This window comes from Pelophylax lessonae (genome assembly GCF_965119305.1).
Source record: "Pelophylax lessonae genome assembly, chromosome: 5".
Classification (NCBI taxonomy): domain Eukaryota; kingdom Metazoa; phylum Chordata; class Amphibia; order Anura; family Ranidae; genus Pelophylax; species Pelophylax lessonae.
In genome coordinates this window covers 166,061,302-166,081,237 of record NC_138772.1, presented here as the reverse complement: position 1 = coordinate 166,081,237, position 19,936 = coordinate 166,061,302, and the positions used below count along the sequence as shown (strand labels likewise).

The window sequence follows — 19,936 nt, the reverse complement described above, 5'->3', positions numbered from 1 at the left end:
TGGGTGTGTGGCAGGGGAAAGGTGATCCTCCGATGGTGAATAATTGAAGGCGGCTTGCAGTGTTTGCATGGTGTGATCGGACAGAGGGGGGTGTGTCCGGCATGCAGCTCTGTGCTGTGTAGTAGAAGTTGTCACCCTGCTCAGGAGGACTGTGCCCCCCCCTCCATAGTAGGGATCAGGCTGCAGGAGGACTGTGATCTCACGCCCATCGTAGGCATCAGGGTGCAGGAGGCCTGTGCCCCCCACATCGTAGGGATCAGGCTGCAAGACTGTGATCTCACGCCCATCGTAGGGATCAGGGTGCAGGAGGACTGTGCCCCCCAAATTGTAGGGATCAGGGTGCAGGAGGACTGTGCCCCTCACATCATAGGGATCAGGCTGCAGGACTGTGATCTCACAGCCATCATAGGGATCAGGCTGCAGGAGGGCAGTGCCCCTCACATCAGCTGCAGGACTGTGATCTCACGCCCATCATAGGGATCAGGCTGCAGGACTGTGATCTCACGCCCATCGTAGGGATCAGGCTGCAGGAGGATTTTGATCTCGCTGTCATCGTAGGGATCAGGCTCCAGGAGGATTGCTGACCTGTGCAATGCTGAACCCAGGCTGTGTTATTGATCCCACCTGGGAGGTCCATTCTTCAGTGTAAACAAAGCCCCCGCTGTGCCCCACCAGCCCCAGGTGAATGGAGAAGAGCCGCCTGCTGTAAATGGTCTGATTGTGTCCTTTCCATCCATCGCCTCCCCCCTCTCCTCCTGTAAATGGCTTCATTCCCGGAGTCCGATTTCCAGCTGTGCCCGTTGTGTAAGGAGATGTGCGTGTCCTCTGCCCCCATCTCCTCCTCCAGCTCGTCCTCCTCCTCCTCCCAAACCTCCAGCAGCAGCACCGGAGGGAGCGGGAACCTCAGCGCGGCCCCCCGAAGATTGCACGTCTTGCCGTGTCTTCACGCCTTCTGCCGTCAGTGCTTGGAGAGCCACCGGAGCCCCGGCGACTCCATGCAGCTGCATTGCCCCGTTTGCGACCACAAGGTGCTCATGTCGGAGGCGGGCATGGATGCCTTGCCTTCCTCGACCTTCCTTCATCTCAGCAACCTGCTGGACGCGGTGGTAGGGGCCGCGGAGGAGCCGCAGAGCAACGGAAGCAGGGGAGGCGCAAGCGGCCCCCGGCGGCAACAGCGGCCGCGCTCGGCCTCGTGTTCTTCCTCCGGCCTCCTGCGCCGAGCGCCACCCAACCAGCCGGAACCACGCTGCTCCTCCTGTGACGAGGGCAACGGGGCGAGCTCACACTGCCTTGACTGCCAGGAGAACCTGTGCGACAACTGCCTACGGGCCCACCAAAGGGTGCGACTTACCAAGGACCACTTCATCGAACGCTTCACTGGACCTGGAAGCAGGGGACCTGGGTGTATCAGCGGCACAGCGTCCCCCTGCAACTCTGCGGCGTCCAGCGCTGCCACTACCTCATCCTCCTCATCGCCCTTCCAGGGGAACGCCTTCCCCATTCTGCCTATGTACCCCGAGAGATTGGCCTACTGTCAGCAGCATGATGAGGAGGTGAGTCCATGATGCCACTCAATTTATGAAGGTTTCCTTTCTGGCTGATTCATTAAGGGGCACAAAATTGGGCTGTTGCCTATAGCAACCAAATTGGGTTTCTTTTAATTTGCAGAAAAAATAAAAGCAGAGTTCTGATTGGTTGTGCTTAACACCACCAATGTCAGTGTGGTCTAATAGTAGGGTTTGTTTATTTTCTTTGGTGCATTTATTGCAGCTTGCAGACAAAGGGTTAAATGTTTGTTTTTTAACTGATGGAAAACTACAAGTCTCAGCAGAGGGTGAGGTATTTCCTCAATTCTAAGGCCTGTCCTTAGGTTAGCTAATCATAGATGCCCTGTATTATTATTATTATATGCCAAAAATAATATTTGGGGGGGGGGGGGGGGGGATCATAACTGGAGCAGCTGTGCATGGCAACCAATCAAAATCTAGCTTTTTGTTTTTTATAGCTTATCCAAACAAGCTGAAAGAAGCTGGTTGGTTGTCAAGCACAGCTGCTCCTGTTTGAAGAAAACTGTTTTAGATATTAATAACTATGGTATATATTAGTATATGAGGCATAAAAAAAAAAAAGAAATTGTGATGCACAAAAAAAAAAACCTATTTTCTGTCAATATATGCCCACGAAGAGTCTTACGTTTGTTGAGGACTTTTTTTTCCCCCCAGTTTAACATGTCAGTGGTTCAGACAGCTCCTTAGGTGGGCAGGGCATGTTTGTTTTCTTCTTATGGAAATCTGATAAGTTGCATAAAGTCAATGCATCAACTTTATTGCAGCGTAAATGTGTCTTATTCCATGTGTCTTAGATTACCACTGTTGTGCAGAACGAACGTGCACAAAAAAAGTATATTTAAAAAAAAAAAAAAAAAAAAAAGATTTCTGCGCCCCCCCCCCCCCCTTTTTTTATTTTTTTGTTTTTTATTGATACATTTTTCGTTAAAGCCAATCTGCATTGCTCACTTTCATTATCATTTTTAGGTGTTTATTTTTAGCTTTACTGTAAATCCAGACATTGGTTTGTTTCTTAGATGTGGTTTCAGAAGGTTTTTGCTGTGTGGAACAGAAAATGTTTCAGATTGTAGGACATTTTGTGTAACTTTCCTATATTAGTATTTACCAAGTTGTGTGTGTTTCAGTGACAAGATCTGTTCTCTGTTTTTGGTTGTTGAACAACCTGATTTGTGAACAATTGTGTGTGTGTGTGTGTGTGGGGGGGGGGGGGTGGGTTGCAGTGCGATATTTAATACAGTAATGTGAATAGTGGTAACAGCTTGTCCTTAATTTTCATATTAACGGGGGGGGGGGGGGGGTAACCAATAATTGTTGGTTTTGGTTTGGTTTTTGCTGGTTGTGTATTTAATGTCTCTTGTATCCTTTGAGAAGTTTGATGAATTTGAAAATACTGTTCTACTTTACAAAACAGATTTGATGTGTTTTTATATAAAAAGCAGAATAGAAAAGGTAACCTGGCAATAAACTGATGATGCTTTAAGACCTAGTCTGATGCTTCAACACTTGTGATGTTAATAGGACACATTTCATCCAGTTTTGTGACATCAGGAAGGAATAATTTTCATCCAGTTTTGTGACATCAGGGAAGGAACCATTCCATCCAGGTTTAGGACACATTTCATCCAGTTTTGTGACATTGGGAAGGAATAATTTCATCCAGTTGTGTGACATCAGGAAGGAATAATTCCATCCAGGTTTATAGGACACATTTCATCCAGTTTTGTGACATCAGGAAGGAATAATTTTCATCCAGTTGTGTGACATTGGGAAGGAATAATTTCATCCAGTTGTGACATCAGGAAGAAATAATTCCATCCAGGTTTATACGACACATTTAATCCAGTTTTGTGACATCAGGGAGGAATAATTCCAGGTTTATAGGACACATTTAATCCAGTTTTGTGACATTGGGAAGGAATCATTTCATCCAGTTGTGCGACGTCAGGAAAGGAACCATTCCATCCAGGTTTATAGGACACATTTCATCCAGTTGTGTGACATCAGGAAAGGAACCATTTCATCCAGTTTTGTGACGTCAGGAAAGGAACCATTTCACCCAGTTGTGTGACATCAGGAAAGGAACCATTCCATCCAGGTTGATGACATTGGGTAGACTCCTTTCCACCTAGGTTTGTGACATTAGGAAACAATTATTTCATCCAACCTTGTGACACTTGGAAGACAAATTCTCATTCGGTTTTGTGACATTGGGCAGAAATTATTTTTCTCCAGTTTGGAAGCATTAGGAGGACCCATTCTAATTCAATTTGAACACATTAGGAAGATCTGATTCCATCCAGTTTTGTGACACTTAGAAGACCCAATTCCATTCAGTTGGGTGACATTAGGACAGGGATCCTCCAAACTACGGCCCTCCAGCTGTTGTGGAACTACACATCCCATTAGGCATTGTAAAACTCTGACATTCACAGACATGACTAGGCATGATGGGAATTGTAGTTCCTGAACAACTTGAGTGCCATAGTTTGAAGACCCCTGCATTAGGACAGTTTCATCCAGTTTGGTGACAGAACCTTATCTTTCCATCCAGTTTTGTGATCGATCTTTCTGAAGACCTCTTTCAATTCAGTTTGGCAACCGGGTAAAGTTATAAACTTCCTAAAGTCACCAAAGTTTGAATTGTGATTTTTAGTAAGCAAATGCGGTTTTGAAGCTGACATGAATTGTTGGTTATCTGCAGTACCACAGTAAACTTCTGAATTGGGCTCCATGCACACTATAGGCTAAAAAAATGCTGAATGAATGTTCATATTAGTGTTTTTTTGTGCCTGCTTTAATAGCAGTCGGGAGCTTTCAGCTTTTGTTTTTTCTGCTGGCAAATTGTTTATATATATATATATATATATATATATATATATATATATATATATATATATATATATATATATAATTTCACAAAGTGTTTTCTGCTCCTAGAAGCTGAAACTTCAAAAACTCTTCTAGATTAAAATGGTGTTCATGGATTACATGATTTGCTTCTAGGGGCATAAAAAATGCTGCTAGAGGTGTGTTTTGTCTTATTTTTTTTTTTTTTTTTTTCTCTTTTTTTTTTAATGTGCATGAAGCCTAAATAATTTCAAGAGAATGGCGTGTAACATGTAGTAGCCCATAGCAACCAGAATACATCTTCCACTGGTGAAATCCAACATCAGGTTGCTATGTTACTGCACTTTGGACATCTGTGTTGCTCTTTGTCCTGCCTTATTAACTGGCCTGTTTGTGTTCCTACATTCGTACACTGCAGTCTGTGTTATCTCAAGTACCTGTTCCTTGAAAAGGTGAAAAACAAACCTGCAGCGCATATGGATTTGTAGCACTATTTCTCCATCCGGGATTGCCTGTTACGACATCCATGTGCTTGCATTCCTTTCCGCACTGTATGTCGTTTAGTGTAAGTCGCGATTCTGTTAAGTTGAATAGTAAATGTTGTGTGTTGACACTTGCGTCAGAAAATGGGGGACTTGTGTGTTGCAGATTCTCACCTGCTAGGACGTGTGATGCAGCTTGTCATTTGGGGTATATTTATAAATTGTGCTACCAGAGCAATGTTTCCTATCGCAGCAAGACAACTAGAACCTCGATGAGAAATGAATGTATGCTAGGCAAAACCCTCCTGATCCTTTAGAGAAATAGTTTTTCTTTTTGTAGTTCTTTGATGGAGTCGGGAGGGGTTGACTGGCAGGGAATGTCAGATTTATCCAGAAATATCCCTAATATCCACCTCCCTTAGGTGTGTACTATACTACCTGTTTGTCCCTAGTTTATTTACTAAAACCGGAGCGTGCAAAATCTAATGCAGCTATACATGGTAGCCAATCAGCTTCTAACTTCAGCTTGTTCAATTAGGTTTGATTTAAAAAAAAAAAAAAAAAAAACCTGGAAGCGGATTGGTTTTTGTGTAGAGCTGCACCAGATTTTGCACTCTCCAATTTTAGTAAATTCCCCCCTCCCCCCCTATAGTGGCATTCGCTGGATAGTAAAATAGAGATTCTTCATCTATGCTTGGGCATGCTCCAATGGATCAGAACACATCTTCATTTTAGTAACACCACTTTTTTTTTTTTTTTTTTTTTTTTCAGCATATATAACCTAATTTATCTTAAAATTCACTCTTCATTACCCCCTTTGTCTTATTTTACAGTCAATACTGAAAACAATTAGCTGGTGAAGCTTTCAGGCTTTGGTGAGCCCTTCTTTCCTCAAGCTTCATTTAGCTACTACAAATATTTGCCTCTCACAAATATCCATTTCTTTTATTTTAAAGGAGGCTGCAATTCACACATAGGTTACCTATTGCAGTAAAAATGTGTTATTTTAAAATCACTGCTTACAGGTTGTCTTTCCTGCTTTTAGAATGATGGACAAATGCAGGCTATACTGATATTTGCTTGTTTATAGGAAATGTATTTATTTTTCACAGTGTATTTGTATTCCTTGCTGAAGATAATTGGGTTTCTAATATAAAATTGAATACATGTTGTTTATATACTTTTATAGACACATTTTTGTGATTTGGTGTGCTTTTTTTCTTTTATTAATTATTATTTTTTTTTTTTTTAATTACTGTATTTTCTGGGGTATGACTACTTTTGAACCTCAAAAAAATCCCCCAAAAATGGGGGGTCGTCTTATACGCCGAGTATAATATCTCCAAGGTAACCTAAGTATTACTGGTAGATGAAAATTAGGAGGGTCGTCTTATACGCCGAGTATAATATCTCCAAGGTAACCTAAGTATTACTGGTAGATGAAAATTAGGGGGGTCGTCTTATACGCCGGAAAATACGGTAAATAAAAATCTAGGTTATTTAGAGAGGGTCCTGAACATTTTGTACAGTAGATATGACTGAATTTAAAGGTTAGTTAAAAACAAATTGGTGGCAAATATTTGATGGCTCTGAAGTTATTAGTTCACAAAATGCATCTGATATCAGCAGTGAGTGTTATGTAATTTATAATAAAATCAAGCTGCACAGAAAGAGAGCATATCCTATTAAAGAACCGTGCAAGTTACCAGCACAATAACACATTGCATCTCTCAACATATTCATTAACGTTCTGTAGGGAATACTATTAGCTGTATCAGTTTATGCAGTGCAGTGGATTTTGAGTTGTGTATAATGGAATAATGTAAATTGTGTATTAGCATGACAGTCAGTACATTCTCCAAGTTTCTCACTGTCATGGGATTAATTTACTGTAATCTAGATTGGGGGATAATTAGAATTTTTTTTTTTTTTTTTTTTTTTTCCAAGTCTGGTTTTTCAAAAAACCCAGAGTGACTTTTGTTTTTTTTCCTGGATGTTTCAAAATGAAATAACTTTTACGTGTGGTCATTATATTGTATTGTTCCAATTCTGCAAAACTATGAGTGATTCAGCTGCTTTTCATATACTACAAAGTAGTGGTCAAGACAAAAGGAGAAAGCTCACCCTCTTGGACTTTTTTTTTTCTTGATATGGAATACAATTTTAAAAAGGGGTGTTTTCTTCCCTGGGTAGCACTGAATGATTAACATTCTCAGAAGATGATTCTATCACGTTGCACTGAGATGTTTAGAACAGCATATATTAAACCAGGCGTTGTGGTAATGAGTCAATGTCGAGTTTCTCAGACTTCAAGACAGCAATTTCTGCTGTACTGTCTAGTGGTTGTGAAATAATATATTTTCCTCATGTCAGTCAAGTTGTTAGGTCTTCTCTATTTCTCGATTTATTTTTTTCGCCACTGTATTTATCAGCAGTTGCATGTTTCATCAATTTTTCCTAAAACAATTCATATCCTTGCAAAATAAACGGCAGTATGGAACTCTGGTTATGCGATTATCTTATTTTGTAACTTGGCAGCATTCTGCAATAGCTTTTTTTGCATACTGAGCATTTGTGCTTTTTATTTTTGTTTTTAAACAAGTCATTGAGCTTTATTTACTGATGGCATAGTTAAACAGCAGTTTTCTTTCTCGTTGACCAAATGCTTGTTTGCTTGCGCATGCATTTTCATTAAGATTATTCCTGGACTTAAGCTGGATACACACTATCCAACTTTTGTGGTTAGATTTCCTTCAGATTTACCTTTTCTATGTAGTGCAAGGGCCTGCCAGATTGCATACAAATTGAAAGTGTTTAGGTTTGACCTCCTATTATGGTTTTGGTAAGTCTAAAGGAAAAAGTCTTCAGAAAATCTTAGTGTGTATGGCCCTTTAGTGATCTACCTTCTGTGATGTATTCTTTTAAAAATGATCCAGTAACAAACTGAATATTTTTATAAAATTCATATATAAGGGGGTTGCAGCAGATATAGACTATAAAACTGAATCTTCTTAAATAAGTCATCTTGAAAACTTGTATCTTTTAATAATGTAAGTTGGCCAATAAATGCTATCCCTTAAACTCCAAATGTTGATACACATTTAAAAAAAAAAAATCCTTCCTTCTGTGTCCAATCTTATAATCATGTACAGCATTGAGCAAGAGGTAGCTGGCTCTGAGCTGCTTTTAATTGTAGCTCCATGCACATGCATCCCGAGTGTGGCATCTTGAATATTGATTAGCCATTTTGTTTATAAAAAAAACCTAGTTTTTGAATTAAACTAAAATTGTATTTTCATTGTAAAAATTATATTTTCTTGGTGTGTTTATTATATAATCTTATTTTTTTTTCTGTGCTAGAATAGTTGGGTTTTTCTGATCTGTTCAGTTCCAAATATATATTGGAGCATTTAAGCAAAAACTCTTTTATGAATCTACTTTTTTGTGTTTTTATACCATCCATTTTTGTTTTTTTTTAAAAAAAAAACATTCCCTATTTTTTTAACCTTAACGAATCACGCGTAAACAAAAAAAAAAACCTTTTTTTTTTTTTATTGTAATTTTTTGAAGTAAGTAAAATTTTATATAAAACTTTATCTAGTGTTAAACTTTCCTATTGCTGCCTTCTGTGAAGTAGGCAATTGTATGGACAGAATGAGATCTTATTCATGGGGATGGAAGGTCCACATCAGCGAATTTGTATGCACGTGGTCCTAGGCATTTCATGGGTGTGTACATCAGTGGTTTTTTTTTTTTTTTTTTTTTTTTTTTATACTTTTAGGAGAGGTACAATGTCTGGGCAAAGACAGTCGACCTTGGTAAATCAAGCCTTTTGAATCGCATTTTAAATTGTGATTTTTTGATTAGATTCAGTACTCTTGCTTGCACATAAATACAGTATTTCTGGGTACTCGCCTTTCATACATAAACAATTGAATACATTAGTAAAAATTCCTAATTCTCAAATCTATATAAACCAAAACTCCACAGTTCAGTGAATAGTAACAATCCACTAGTAATATTATAACTATTGTCCTTATGCAAAGTGAATAAATAATCTTCCATGTGCTAAAACCTTTCAACAGAAAATTCTCATGTTCAAATTATCCATAGTTCATAGATGGATATGTGTTGCCAATTACCATGTCCATAAAAGAGAAGAAAAAGCCACCTTCTTTCTTTTTCACCCTAAAAGTGCTCCACCACGTGCCAATAAATACTAAACTCGCCAGATCAATAAGGCTGACCAGCCAACAAGCACTTCAATAAAGATCCAGGATTTCAGTCCTTCTCCAATCTTTGCCTAATACTCATCAGCCGTTCTCATATGATGGGTATGAAAAGGGAGAGAACCCCAAAGAATTGAGTGTAGTAAGTGGAAAATCTTGCTTTTGTTAGGACAGAATTTTATCCATTCTATAAAAAGGGGGGGGGGGGGTTGGAGATAATTTTGAATAGACTTTTTTTTTTATTTTTTTTTTTCTCCCCCACTTTAGAATTGGGCCAATTCTAAAATTTCTCATACATGTATAAATATGCAAAACAAAATGTATATTTAAAAAAAAAAAGAAAAAAAAATTGTATAGATTCTTTTCTCTAAAAGCAATGTCCCTGGAGAATAATATGGTGGATGTTGCAAAATGTTTTATTTTTTTTGTCATAATCTTTGTGCAGCTGTTTCATCAAATGGAGATATTCAGAAAAAAATTAAAAAATGAAAGCCTTTACAGCTTACCGGTTTAGTGTTTACACAGGAGGTCTGGTGCTAGGATTATTGCTCTAATTCTGACATTCCAGGCGTTACCTCCATATGTGTCATGCAATAACCAATTGCGTATGAGTGTTGAGTCGCAACCCATGTTTCCCAATTGAGTACTGTTCATATCTGTGACTTAAAGTAGTTCCTGCAATACTTGGGTCCAACTTTCATGCAACTGGAGGGCCATAGACATCAATGTAAACCCTCAAATCACTTGAAAGTCACACCTGCAAGATATACATGTGACTTTTAGACGTGCAATTTCCGTTGTTTCCTTTGTTCGTTTTCTAATTAATACCAAATTTTCAGAACTATTTGAATTCTGTATGACGAATAATTTATTTGAATCCTGTATGATGGAATAGCTGGTTGCTAAGGAAGGCTGGCCACCGACCGCGTCTTTAACAACCAATGACTTATCGGCTGTCAGCGGGTTTTCCCACTGACAGTTGAATGTGAACAAAAGGGTGCCTGCAAAAAAAAAAAAAAAAAACACATGGGGTTGCCCCCCTACCTGAAGGGGCTAGTATATATTTTAAAGGGAACCCCACACCATAATCTGCGTGGGGTCCCCCCAAAAATCCAGGGGCAAAAAACTTTGGGGCAGGGGGCTCTGCTCCACCAAAAGCACCTTGTCCCCATGTTTGGGGTGGGGACCTCTTCCCCCCCCCATAACCCTGGCCGGTGGTTGGGGTTGTCTGCGGGGGGATTATTGGTTTCTGGTGGCCCCCAGATCGTGCCCCCCCCCCATGTGAGTATGGGGTACCTTGTACACCTCATTCACCAAAAAGTGTCAAATTTAAATAAAAAACGTTTTTGGCAATTCCTTCCAGCATCAAGCCCGATGACTGACTGCTGCAGCCCACCTGATGGGGGGGGGGGAGGCCCCCCCTGTCTGACAGTTCTTAAATCGTTAAGGGGCGTGGCCACCCAATGCCGTTGAGTGACCCTGCCCCTTTGTGATGTCCTCTACTCGGCATGCACGATCAATTACGTCACATGGGACACGGGGTGTACGGGCACGCATATACACTGGTAGATCTTCTGATCACTGGTGCAGTGCTTTACAGCCTCCAAAAAAAACAAACATTTTATATAATCAAAATTATCTCTACCCCGTCCCCCCCCCCCCCCCCCCCCAAAAAAAAAGTGACCTGATCCTTTTTGAGCTCACAGATAAGGAAGGTCTCGGATGTTCAAAAAATTGTTGCAGTGACTTTTGGAAAGATCTATCTACCTAGATTGCTTTAGAGACGTGTGTCAGTGCCTTAATTAAAACACATTAAGTGTGTGTGTGTTGGTTGTGTGTGTTTTTTTTTTCTCCCCTCAATTTATTTCTTCAGTAGTGCTCATATTTTTAAAGTAGAATCTACATTTTCTCTTTTACAAAACAAGCTGCATCTGTTAAGTCATTAAACAATTTTATATTCTGTCTTAAAGAATTCATGACAGCAAAATTTGCTTTCATTTTAATTCCTAGTTTTGTCAGTTTTTGAATTATGCAGCACTAGTAGAAGACTAAAATATTGCTTTGCTTTGTCATTCTACTGTCATCATCGCTTGTAAATATTTTGCAAGGGTCTGGCCATATAAGGATTTAAATGTATTTCCAAATGCAAGTTGTTACCTGTAAAGAAGGAAGTAATTTTCTCTCCTTTCCTGCTGCTCATGTAGCCAAACAATGCTCTGTTGCAGGGGAATTGTCCCCCAAAGTCTAAAGCCTACTACACCCTACTAGTTGTGTGTTGGGGTTTTTTTTTTTTTCCATTCAGAAAAAAAAATCAGAACGCTCAGGAGCCGCTGTACTAACTATCTGTCGTTCGTACAGTGATTGCCCCTGCTGTGCCATTTTGTGTTCTAAAAAGGGGGGACTGAGCCAATGGTTGAGAGTATTGATCCGGAGCATGCCCCTTTGACAGGAACTTGCTGAAGTACGCACTGCCTGGATGTCTATTGAACAGGCAGATGCCACCCAACATTCAGCCCGTGTGTACTAGGCTTAAGGTGCCCATACTTAAGTGACTATCTCCAGTGTCCACCCCCATAGTGTCCGATGCTTTTATTTTGACAGTGTTTGTTGCTGCAGGACTAAGTAGTGTTGGTTTATGGCAGATTTGGGGGAAGAGGGGGTGTTTGATATCTATGTTCGGGCAGGGAAAAGGTTATTCCCCCCCCCTCTTCTTTCTCTATTTTTAAAAAAAAAAAAGTTTAGGGGCAGGATTGCTTTAAAGTGTCACTAAACCCAAATCCTAAACGATCAAAATGTACTACATGCTGTTCATACGTAGTCACTATGAGATTCATTTTCTGTATTCTGCAAAAAAAACCTGGTTGATCCTTCTGCTGCTCTCTATATCCCCCTTCTGTCCAAGTCCTAAATGTAGCTAACCATTTTGTAGCTGTAGTGACAACTCTGCACATGCTCAGTTTTCAGTGAGATTCTATGCAGAGCATTTTCTCCCTATCTCACCTGAGCAGCCCATGTGACTATAGAGTCTCACACATGTGGGTGTATACATTGGTAAATGACAGCCCACTCCCTTATCCATGCCCACTAAACAGATAAACACAATGGTGGTGGGATTTTACATGTAGATTAATGTTTCACATTCCTGTTATATATCCGATCTGTCTGCTGCAATGTCGCAGTTAAAAATCATAGATCGCCGCCATTACTGGCAATAAAAAAAAAAATCAAAATGACCATCTTTCCCCTAGTTTGTAGAAGCGATAACTTTTGCCCAAACCAATCAAAATATGCTTTATTAAAAAGTTGTGGCTAAATGCCACCAAAAGAAAGCTCTATTTGTGGGGAAAAAAGGACATCAATTTTATTTTGGTATAGTGTCGTACCGCCGCGCAATTTTTGGTTAGTGCAACGCAGTGCTGAATTGCAAAGAAAATGGCCTGGTCATTAAGGGTGCAAATCCTTCCGGTCCAATACTGGTTAAGAAATAGTGGAGATTATTTACAACCATTTGGAGCATGTCTTGAAAACCTTTTTCCAGAATGTTGGGACAGCTCTTTTAAGGGTCCTTTCACACGGGCTTTCCGCCCAGCAGACTCCGTTTTTTGCTCAGCGGAGATCGATCTGCTGATTTCCCCCCCCCCCCCGCCCCCCTGCTGAGCAGGCGGATGACAGGTCTGTCTCCGCTTACTTTGCATAGACAGACCAGTCAGATCCCCGCTCTCCTCTATGGGAGATCGGATGAAAACAGACCGCCTGTCCGTTTTTATCATCCAATCCTCCAGATGGATAGAAAATAAGGTTTCCATCCGCCTGGATTTCACAAACTGGATTGGATAGCAGCGGGTGTCAGCTGACATGTCTCCGCTGACAGGCGGACCTGATCGTGAAAGCCTGTGTGTGTGTGTGTGTGTGTGTGTGTGTGTGTGTGTGTGTGTATATATATATAATAAACTTTTTTTTTCCCCCTCTGTAGAGGAAAGAATATGAAAGTTGCTGCATGTCCACAAGTGCATCAACATCAAGGGGTCTAAAAGTTTGGAAATTAAACTCCAGCCCCTTTATAGTATCTTCCTCAAGTAGATTCCTAACCGTAAATTGCCTAAGCCTCTGTTGTACCCTCTCATGTGAGTTCAGGCAAATGTATGTCTTGGCTTAAGCTTAATTTAGGGGTCTTGAATCTGGGTCAAGAGCTTATTGCAGGTCAGGCTGGATGACTCGTGCAGGCAGGTCTCTGGTGCCTTCCCCTGGTTCTGGGAGTTTGGAAAAACTTCTAGAGGCTGGGGGGCAGAGGCCAGGAGGGTTGATCTGTATAGTTAGGGGAGCTCAGCCAATGCCCAGGCAGTGGGCCTGGCAGGGTGTCTGAGCCAGCCCTCAAATATATGGATGAGTCATGCTGGCTGGGGAGTCGGGTGGAAGATGGAGTGCTGAGGAGACTGTCAGTGGCCCTTGAGGGGTACCTCTGCTGGGGAAAGGGGGGGCTCTACCTTTTTGGCTGAAGTTTTTTTTTTTGTTTTTTTTTTTTTTTGGGGTGGGGGCCTGACAGATTGTTTTTTAAAGGGGTTTTCTTAAGCGGGAGCAAAGAACGTCTGCACTGTCAGGGACTGACAAGGGGAAAGACTGCCACATGTAGCCGGTCTTTCTGAAAGACAGCGTTATGATTTTAAATCTTTTTAATAAAAAAAAAAAACTTCTCTGGAGCAGCCGGGTGGTCTGGCATTTCCTGCAGTTAGTAGAGCTGGGACTAGTGTCTACAAGGGAGGTTGGAGGTACTCCGGAATGCAGTCTACAACACTTTGTGGTACTTTCTAAAGAACTGAGTGTTTCCTAGTCTTTAATGCCTCATACACACGCAACGATTATCGGCCGACCGATCGTCCGACTTTTGTCCAGAGTGGTGTTTTGTTGGTTGGAATGTGCCTAGACTGCACACAAATTTTCTCGGCCAACAAAAATCTACTTCAGAAGTGATGTCATGTGATGGTTTACTTTCCGTGTGTTTTTTTCTTCTCTGAGCATGCTCAGTCTTGCTCATCAGATTTTTGTCTGCCGAAATCTGTACTGACTGACGGAAAATCGGCCGTTGTGTTGACGGCCAACAAAAATTTTATAGCCTGCACACCAGATTTTTTTTTCGGCCGAAAAGTCGATTGTCGGAAGCATCATACTAACAAGCCGAAAATCGGCCGATCGGACGTTGGCCGAAAATTCACGGCCAATTATCGATGCGTGCGTACGGGGCTTTTGCATCTTTTCAATCAGGCAGTTGGGAGTAAGATAACTAGGAATTGTACATAGGGAGGAAGTTGGGCATCCCATAATTCCTATTCCCAATACAAGTTATTACCCCTAATAAAACATAAAAAAAACAAGTTTAAAGACTGCTCCTTGTGTCTGAAGAAAGTGTGGAAAATACTTTGTTACCTGGCTGTGCAGGAGTGGGAAAACCAGTCCCCTGCAAACCTTAAGGGGGGTAGTACCACACCTCTATAAGGACAGAAGGTTGGGATCAGGAGCTCTTGGTTGCCCACAGAGCTGTCGTGGAACTTTTTTTAAGGTTATTCAAATATTTTAATTTCATGGCTGTCCCTAGGTCCCATCCTTTGGACTATTTTCATATAGTGAAGACCTAAGTTCTTAGTTTGTTTTCCTAAGGCTGGCCGTACACTATACAATTTTCTTATTCAATTTCCTTTAGATTTACCTTTTAACTATGTAGTGCAAGGGCCTGCCTGATTGCATACAAATTGAAAGTGTTTAGGTTTGACCCTATATTACATGGTTTTGGTAAATCTAAAGGAAAGTTGAACAAGAAAATTGTATAGTGTATGGCCAGCCTAAGTCTCATTTAATAGAATTCAGCCAATCATTTTGATTTCTTATCATTATGTAATATGCACATGTCAGTACTGCTTAGGGAAACTGCACATACGTTTTAAATATAAGCGACATCCAGAGTTTTCTTCAATGGTGGTTTTAACTCGAGCACAGTTCTCCTTTTGCAAGTACCTTGTTGACTACAAACCATATACAGGCCTACAACGTTTGATATTTGAGATGGTTTTTGCCTTGAAATAGTAGAGGCATTGGTCACCTCTTGATATTCACTTCTGTTAAAATTGTATTTTGTGTAACTATTTTATTTTTAATATAACTCCATCTAGTGTTACTCTTGTAACCCCTTTTTATTCCATGCATATTTATTTATTTTTTTTTTTCTAATGAATTTTGGTTACTAATCTTTATTTTCTAAAATAGTGGACAGACCAGCCAACACTTTTTAATTTCACATCTGTTAGGAGGTTGCATAGGTTGTGGGATCTCTTTCAAGGCCAGGAATAGCCCTCATTGTTGTGATAGTCGGCACCAGTGTGTCTGTTTTCCAAACATTCCATGGCCAGTGTCTCTGCATTTAGAGTAATGAGCTCCTAACACCATTGTCCTAGAGTCAATAAATTCCTGCAGGGTTTCATTTCCTTGGGGTTATTAACCAGGTTTTTTAAAGATGTGAAGATTTCAGCCTCTTGGAATGAGTTGGTTGTGTAAATTCCTTTTTTAGTCGGTCGCATGCCTAGATAACTTTGCACTTATTTGCATACTGTGCTTTGTATTTGCTTATATGGCCTCCTCCCTAGTGGTCACATGCACATGTTATGAAGCTGATTACTAATCAATATATAGTTTAAAGTGACTTTAAAGCCTTTTTTTTTTTTTCTCTCAAATAAACCTGTTCTACTTGCCTCCTCTGTGCTGCACAGGGCAGCCCCAGAACCTTCTTTTTTTGGGTCCCTCTTGGGCACTCCTGGCCCCCCACAGCAAGCAGCTTGCAATGGGGGCACCCCAGATGAGTCACAGCTCCATGTGTCCATTCAGACATGGAGCCCTGTTTCTGCCCCACCCCCCTCTCTCTCCTGATCAGCTAACTGACATTGATAGCAGCAGCGGGAGCCAATAGTGTCACTGCTGTCTCAGCCAATCAGGTGGAACCGCCTGAGGAAGATGGGGTAAAGAGAGAATGCATTAAGATAAAAACAAAACCTTCTGACTTTACAACCACTTAAGCTGTTTCACCCTAATGCATTCTATGAGAACTTTTTTTGTGCTGTGACTCCAACCCATCCCCCCCCCCTTCCCCTCCCCCCCCCTTTCTTACCTGTGCCTGATTTGATCTAGCGACTGACCCAGCTCCCGCCGCTATTTCCTTCCTGTTTGGATAGCAGCGGGAGCCATTGAAGGTAAATGTTCAGACGCTGACCTTTTCAGTAACTTTACAAGGCTGCATATGTAAATTTCTCATGTACAATATTAGTATTTTTCAAAAAAGTTGTACCTTTTTTATCATTGAACAACCGTCCTGGAGCTCCGTCCCATTGTCTATGTTCAGTGGGCTGCAGGCCAGAGAAATCCATCCTCTTTTAATTTGGAATATTGTAACTGCAGCAAGTCACAAGGTCAGATGCTGCAACTGGGGCGGATCTGTGTCAGACAATTGTGAACATGGCCAAGAATTCCACAGGTACAAGGGTTTGTATCCTCTCTGAGCCAGCATCTGAGTCCAGGAAGCTGATACTAATGCTGGCCATACACGCACAGAATTTCGGCCGAAAGTGGTTGTTTTAGGAAAGATCGTTCGAAAATCGGGCCGTTAGTGAACACAAGTTTACCGACGATTTTGATCGTGTGCCTGGCTAATGTCGATGGACCCATAGCGAAAACTTTTATCGTTTCTACAAAAGTTTTTTTAGGTGTGTGGTAAAATTTTAAACAAAAATAATATTCTGACTCCTATTGTGCATGTTATCAAACGATCATTATGATCATGAAAACGATTATGTAAAAGAGTTTATACTGTAAGTTAGTGGCCAATTCGATTTTGACCGAAGAATAATCGTTCAGTCTGCAAACGGCCGAAATTGTGTACGTGTATGACCAGCATTAGCCTGGAAAATGCCTGAACAAATATGGATTTTATTATCAAAAGAAAAGCAGATTAATTTGGCACTACCGAACTCTGATCCTTCACACGTGAACTCTCCTTTTTAAATTCTTTGCCATGTAAGCAAAACAAATCAATTTTTATAAGGGTGTTTTTAGTGTAGGGTTGCTAAATTTTCCTGCAAAAAGACGGTTTACTTTCCTAATCGTATTTTGTCCTTTTTTGATGTAAATTAGCTTCCAACTGATCCAGTTACACTTTGCAACAGTATTTTAATCAGATGAAATTAAATTTTAAAGACTGCACATTTCAACATTCAGTAGACAGTTATTATTATTATTATTCTTATTATTAATAAATATGTATATCTCAAAAAAATTAATCAGTATAGCGTCAAGTCAGTTAAACTCCTGAGATATTGATCTGGTCAGTTAAGTAGCCGAGAGGGGTTGTTAATCAGTTTCAGCTGCTTTGGTGTTAAATTAACAATGAGACTACCTCCAAAACGGGAATGGTTTTTACAAGTTGGAGGCCATTGACTTTTTTTTTTTTTTCAACCCCCCCCCCCCCCCCGCATCCCTTACTCCCCTTTTCTGACTGTTCTGCATTTGGCTTGGGTCAGTGTCACTACTGGTAGCATGAAGCAATACCTGGAGCCTATAGAGGTTGTACAGGCAGTCCAACTCCTCCAGGATGGCACATCCAAAACATGCCATTACCAGAGAGTTTGCTGTGTCTCCCAACACAGTCTCAAGAGCTTGGAGGAGATTCCAGGAGACGGGTAATTACTCTAGGAGAGCTGGACAGGGCCATACAATGTCCTTAACCCATCAGCAGGACCGGTATCTGTTCCTTTGTGTAAAGGAGGAGCAGGAAGAGCACTGCCAGAGCCCTACAAAATGACCTCCAGCAGGCCACTGGTGTGAATGTCTCTGACCAAACCATCAAAAACTGACTTCATGAGGGTGGCCTGAGGGCCCAGCGTCGTCTAGTGGGCCCTGTGTTCACTGCCTGGCACTGTGGAGCTTGATTGGCATTTGCCATTGAACACCATAATTGGCAGGTCTGCCACTGGTGCTCTGTGCTTTTCACAGATGAGAGCAGGCTCACTCTGAGCACGTGACAGACTTAAATAGGTCTTGAAAAGCCATGGAGAACTTTAGGCTGCCTGTAAAATCATTCAGCATGACCGGTTTGGTGGTGGGTCAGTGATGGTCTAGGGAGGCATGTCCATGGAGGGACACACAGACCTCTACAGGCTAGACCAGTGTTTCTCAACTCCGGTCCTCAGGGCACACTAACAGGCCAGATTTTAAGTATTACCTCGGGGAGATGCAGACCAGAATACTGCAATCACTGAGCAGCAAATTATATCACCTGTGATGTATTCCAGTTTTCTTGCAAACATGGCCTGTTAGTGTGCCCTGAGGACTGGAGTTGAGAAACACTGGGCTAGACAATGACACCCTGACTGCCATTAGGCATCAGGATGAACTCCTTGGACCCATTGTCAGACCCTACACTGGTGTAGTGGATCCTGGGTTCCTCTTGGTGGACGACCATAACCGGCCTCATGTGGTGAGAGTATGCAACCAGTTCCTGGAGGATGAAGGAATGGATACCTCTGAATGGCCCTCACGCTCACCTGACCTAAATCCAATGCTGGGACATTGTTTCGGTCCATCTATCAGGTTTCACTTCAGGCTGTTCAGGAGCTCAGTGATACCCTGGTCCAGATCTGGGAGAAAATAACCCAGTACACATCTTTCTCATCAGGAGCATGCCCTGGCATTGTCATGCATGCATACAAGCACATGGGGGGGGGGGGGGCATACAAGCACATGGGGGGGGGGGGGGGGCATACAAGCTACGGAGTATCCTCCTTCTTTTTTTTTTTTTTCCACTTTGATTTTTGGTATGTCTTTGAATTCAGCCCTCTGTAGGGGGATTTTTAATTTTCATCAAATGATGTGGCATCCTTTCATTCCTAACACTTTACACAGTCCATATCCATAGAGCTATCCAGCATAATTTTTTCTCCATTGAGATCTGATGTGTTTTCAGTGTTCCTTTTGGTTTTTTTGCTGTCTGTGTTATAAAAAAAATTATAATAAAAAAAAATATATTTTATTTTTTTATATATATAATATTATATAATTTTTTTTTTTTTTTTTATGGAAATGTATGATTTGCATGTAACTTCAAGTGCCTGTGCACCTGGATCTACTGATTTGTTTTGAGGAGTGATTTTCATTCGACTGCCTGCCTGTGCATTGTATTTTTAATCCTAGGCTCAGTTAGCCAGGTTTGTGACAGGTGTAGTTTAAGTGCACTTGAAGGAAACTTTCACAAAATATACATTTGGGAGCTGCCATTACTGATTGTAAAGGAGAAAAAAAAAAATGTAAGGGCGCAAGCCTTCCTGATCCTGGCTTAATTCCTTGTAAATGCATGATTTTCAAGCAAGTTTGCAGGACTAAATTAACAATGATCTTTTCAAAAGAAGCACAACAAAGTAAAAAAATCCTTATACATTCATGTGCCCTGCATTTGGTTTAATGTAATATCCTGTGTTTGGATTACAATTTAGAGTGTGACAAGACCACTAGAAATGCTGTGGATCTGGCAACTACTGCTTGCATAAGTATGGTGAGCACTCCTTGGAGGGTGTGTGCGGTGGGGTTTTTTTTTCTTTTGTGAATGTGCTCTAGTTGGAAGTAAGAAGGTTATTCCAATCTTAATAAAGGACTATTTCTTTTGGGGCGTGTGAATATAAATAATTCTTGTGGTTCTTTGTACTATGGAATATTTTTTTTTATTTTTTTTTATTCTTGTTACATTCTGTCAAATGTGCATTGTGCTGTAAGAACTTTCGTC

General features: G+C 41.0%; 1 protein-coding gene across 2 annotated transcripts in view; it reads left to right on the top strand.

The window, feature by feature from the left end:
• Positions 1-761: 761 nt before the first annotated feature.
• TRIM71 (tripartite motif containing 71) overlaps positions 762-19,936 on the top strand; it is a gene marked incomplete at both ends in the record, with an annotated part of 96,669 nt that continues 77,494 nt past the window's right edge. For both annotated transcript variants that reach the window (XM_082257849.1, XM_082257848.1), the window contains one exon: positions 762-1,553. In XM_082257849.1, the coding sequence (XP_082113975.1) occupies positions 762-1,553 (792 nt within the window). The remainder of the gene's footprint in view (positions 1,554-19,936) is intronic.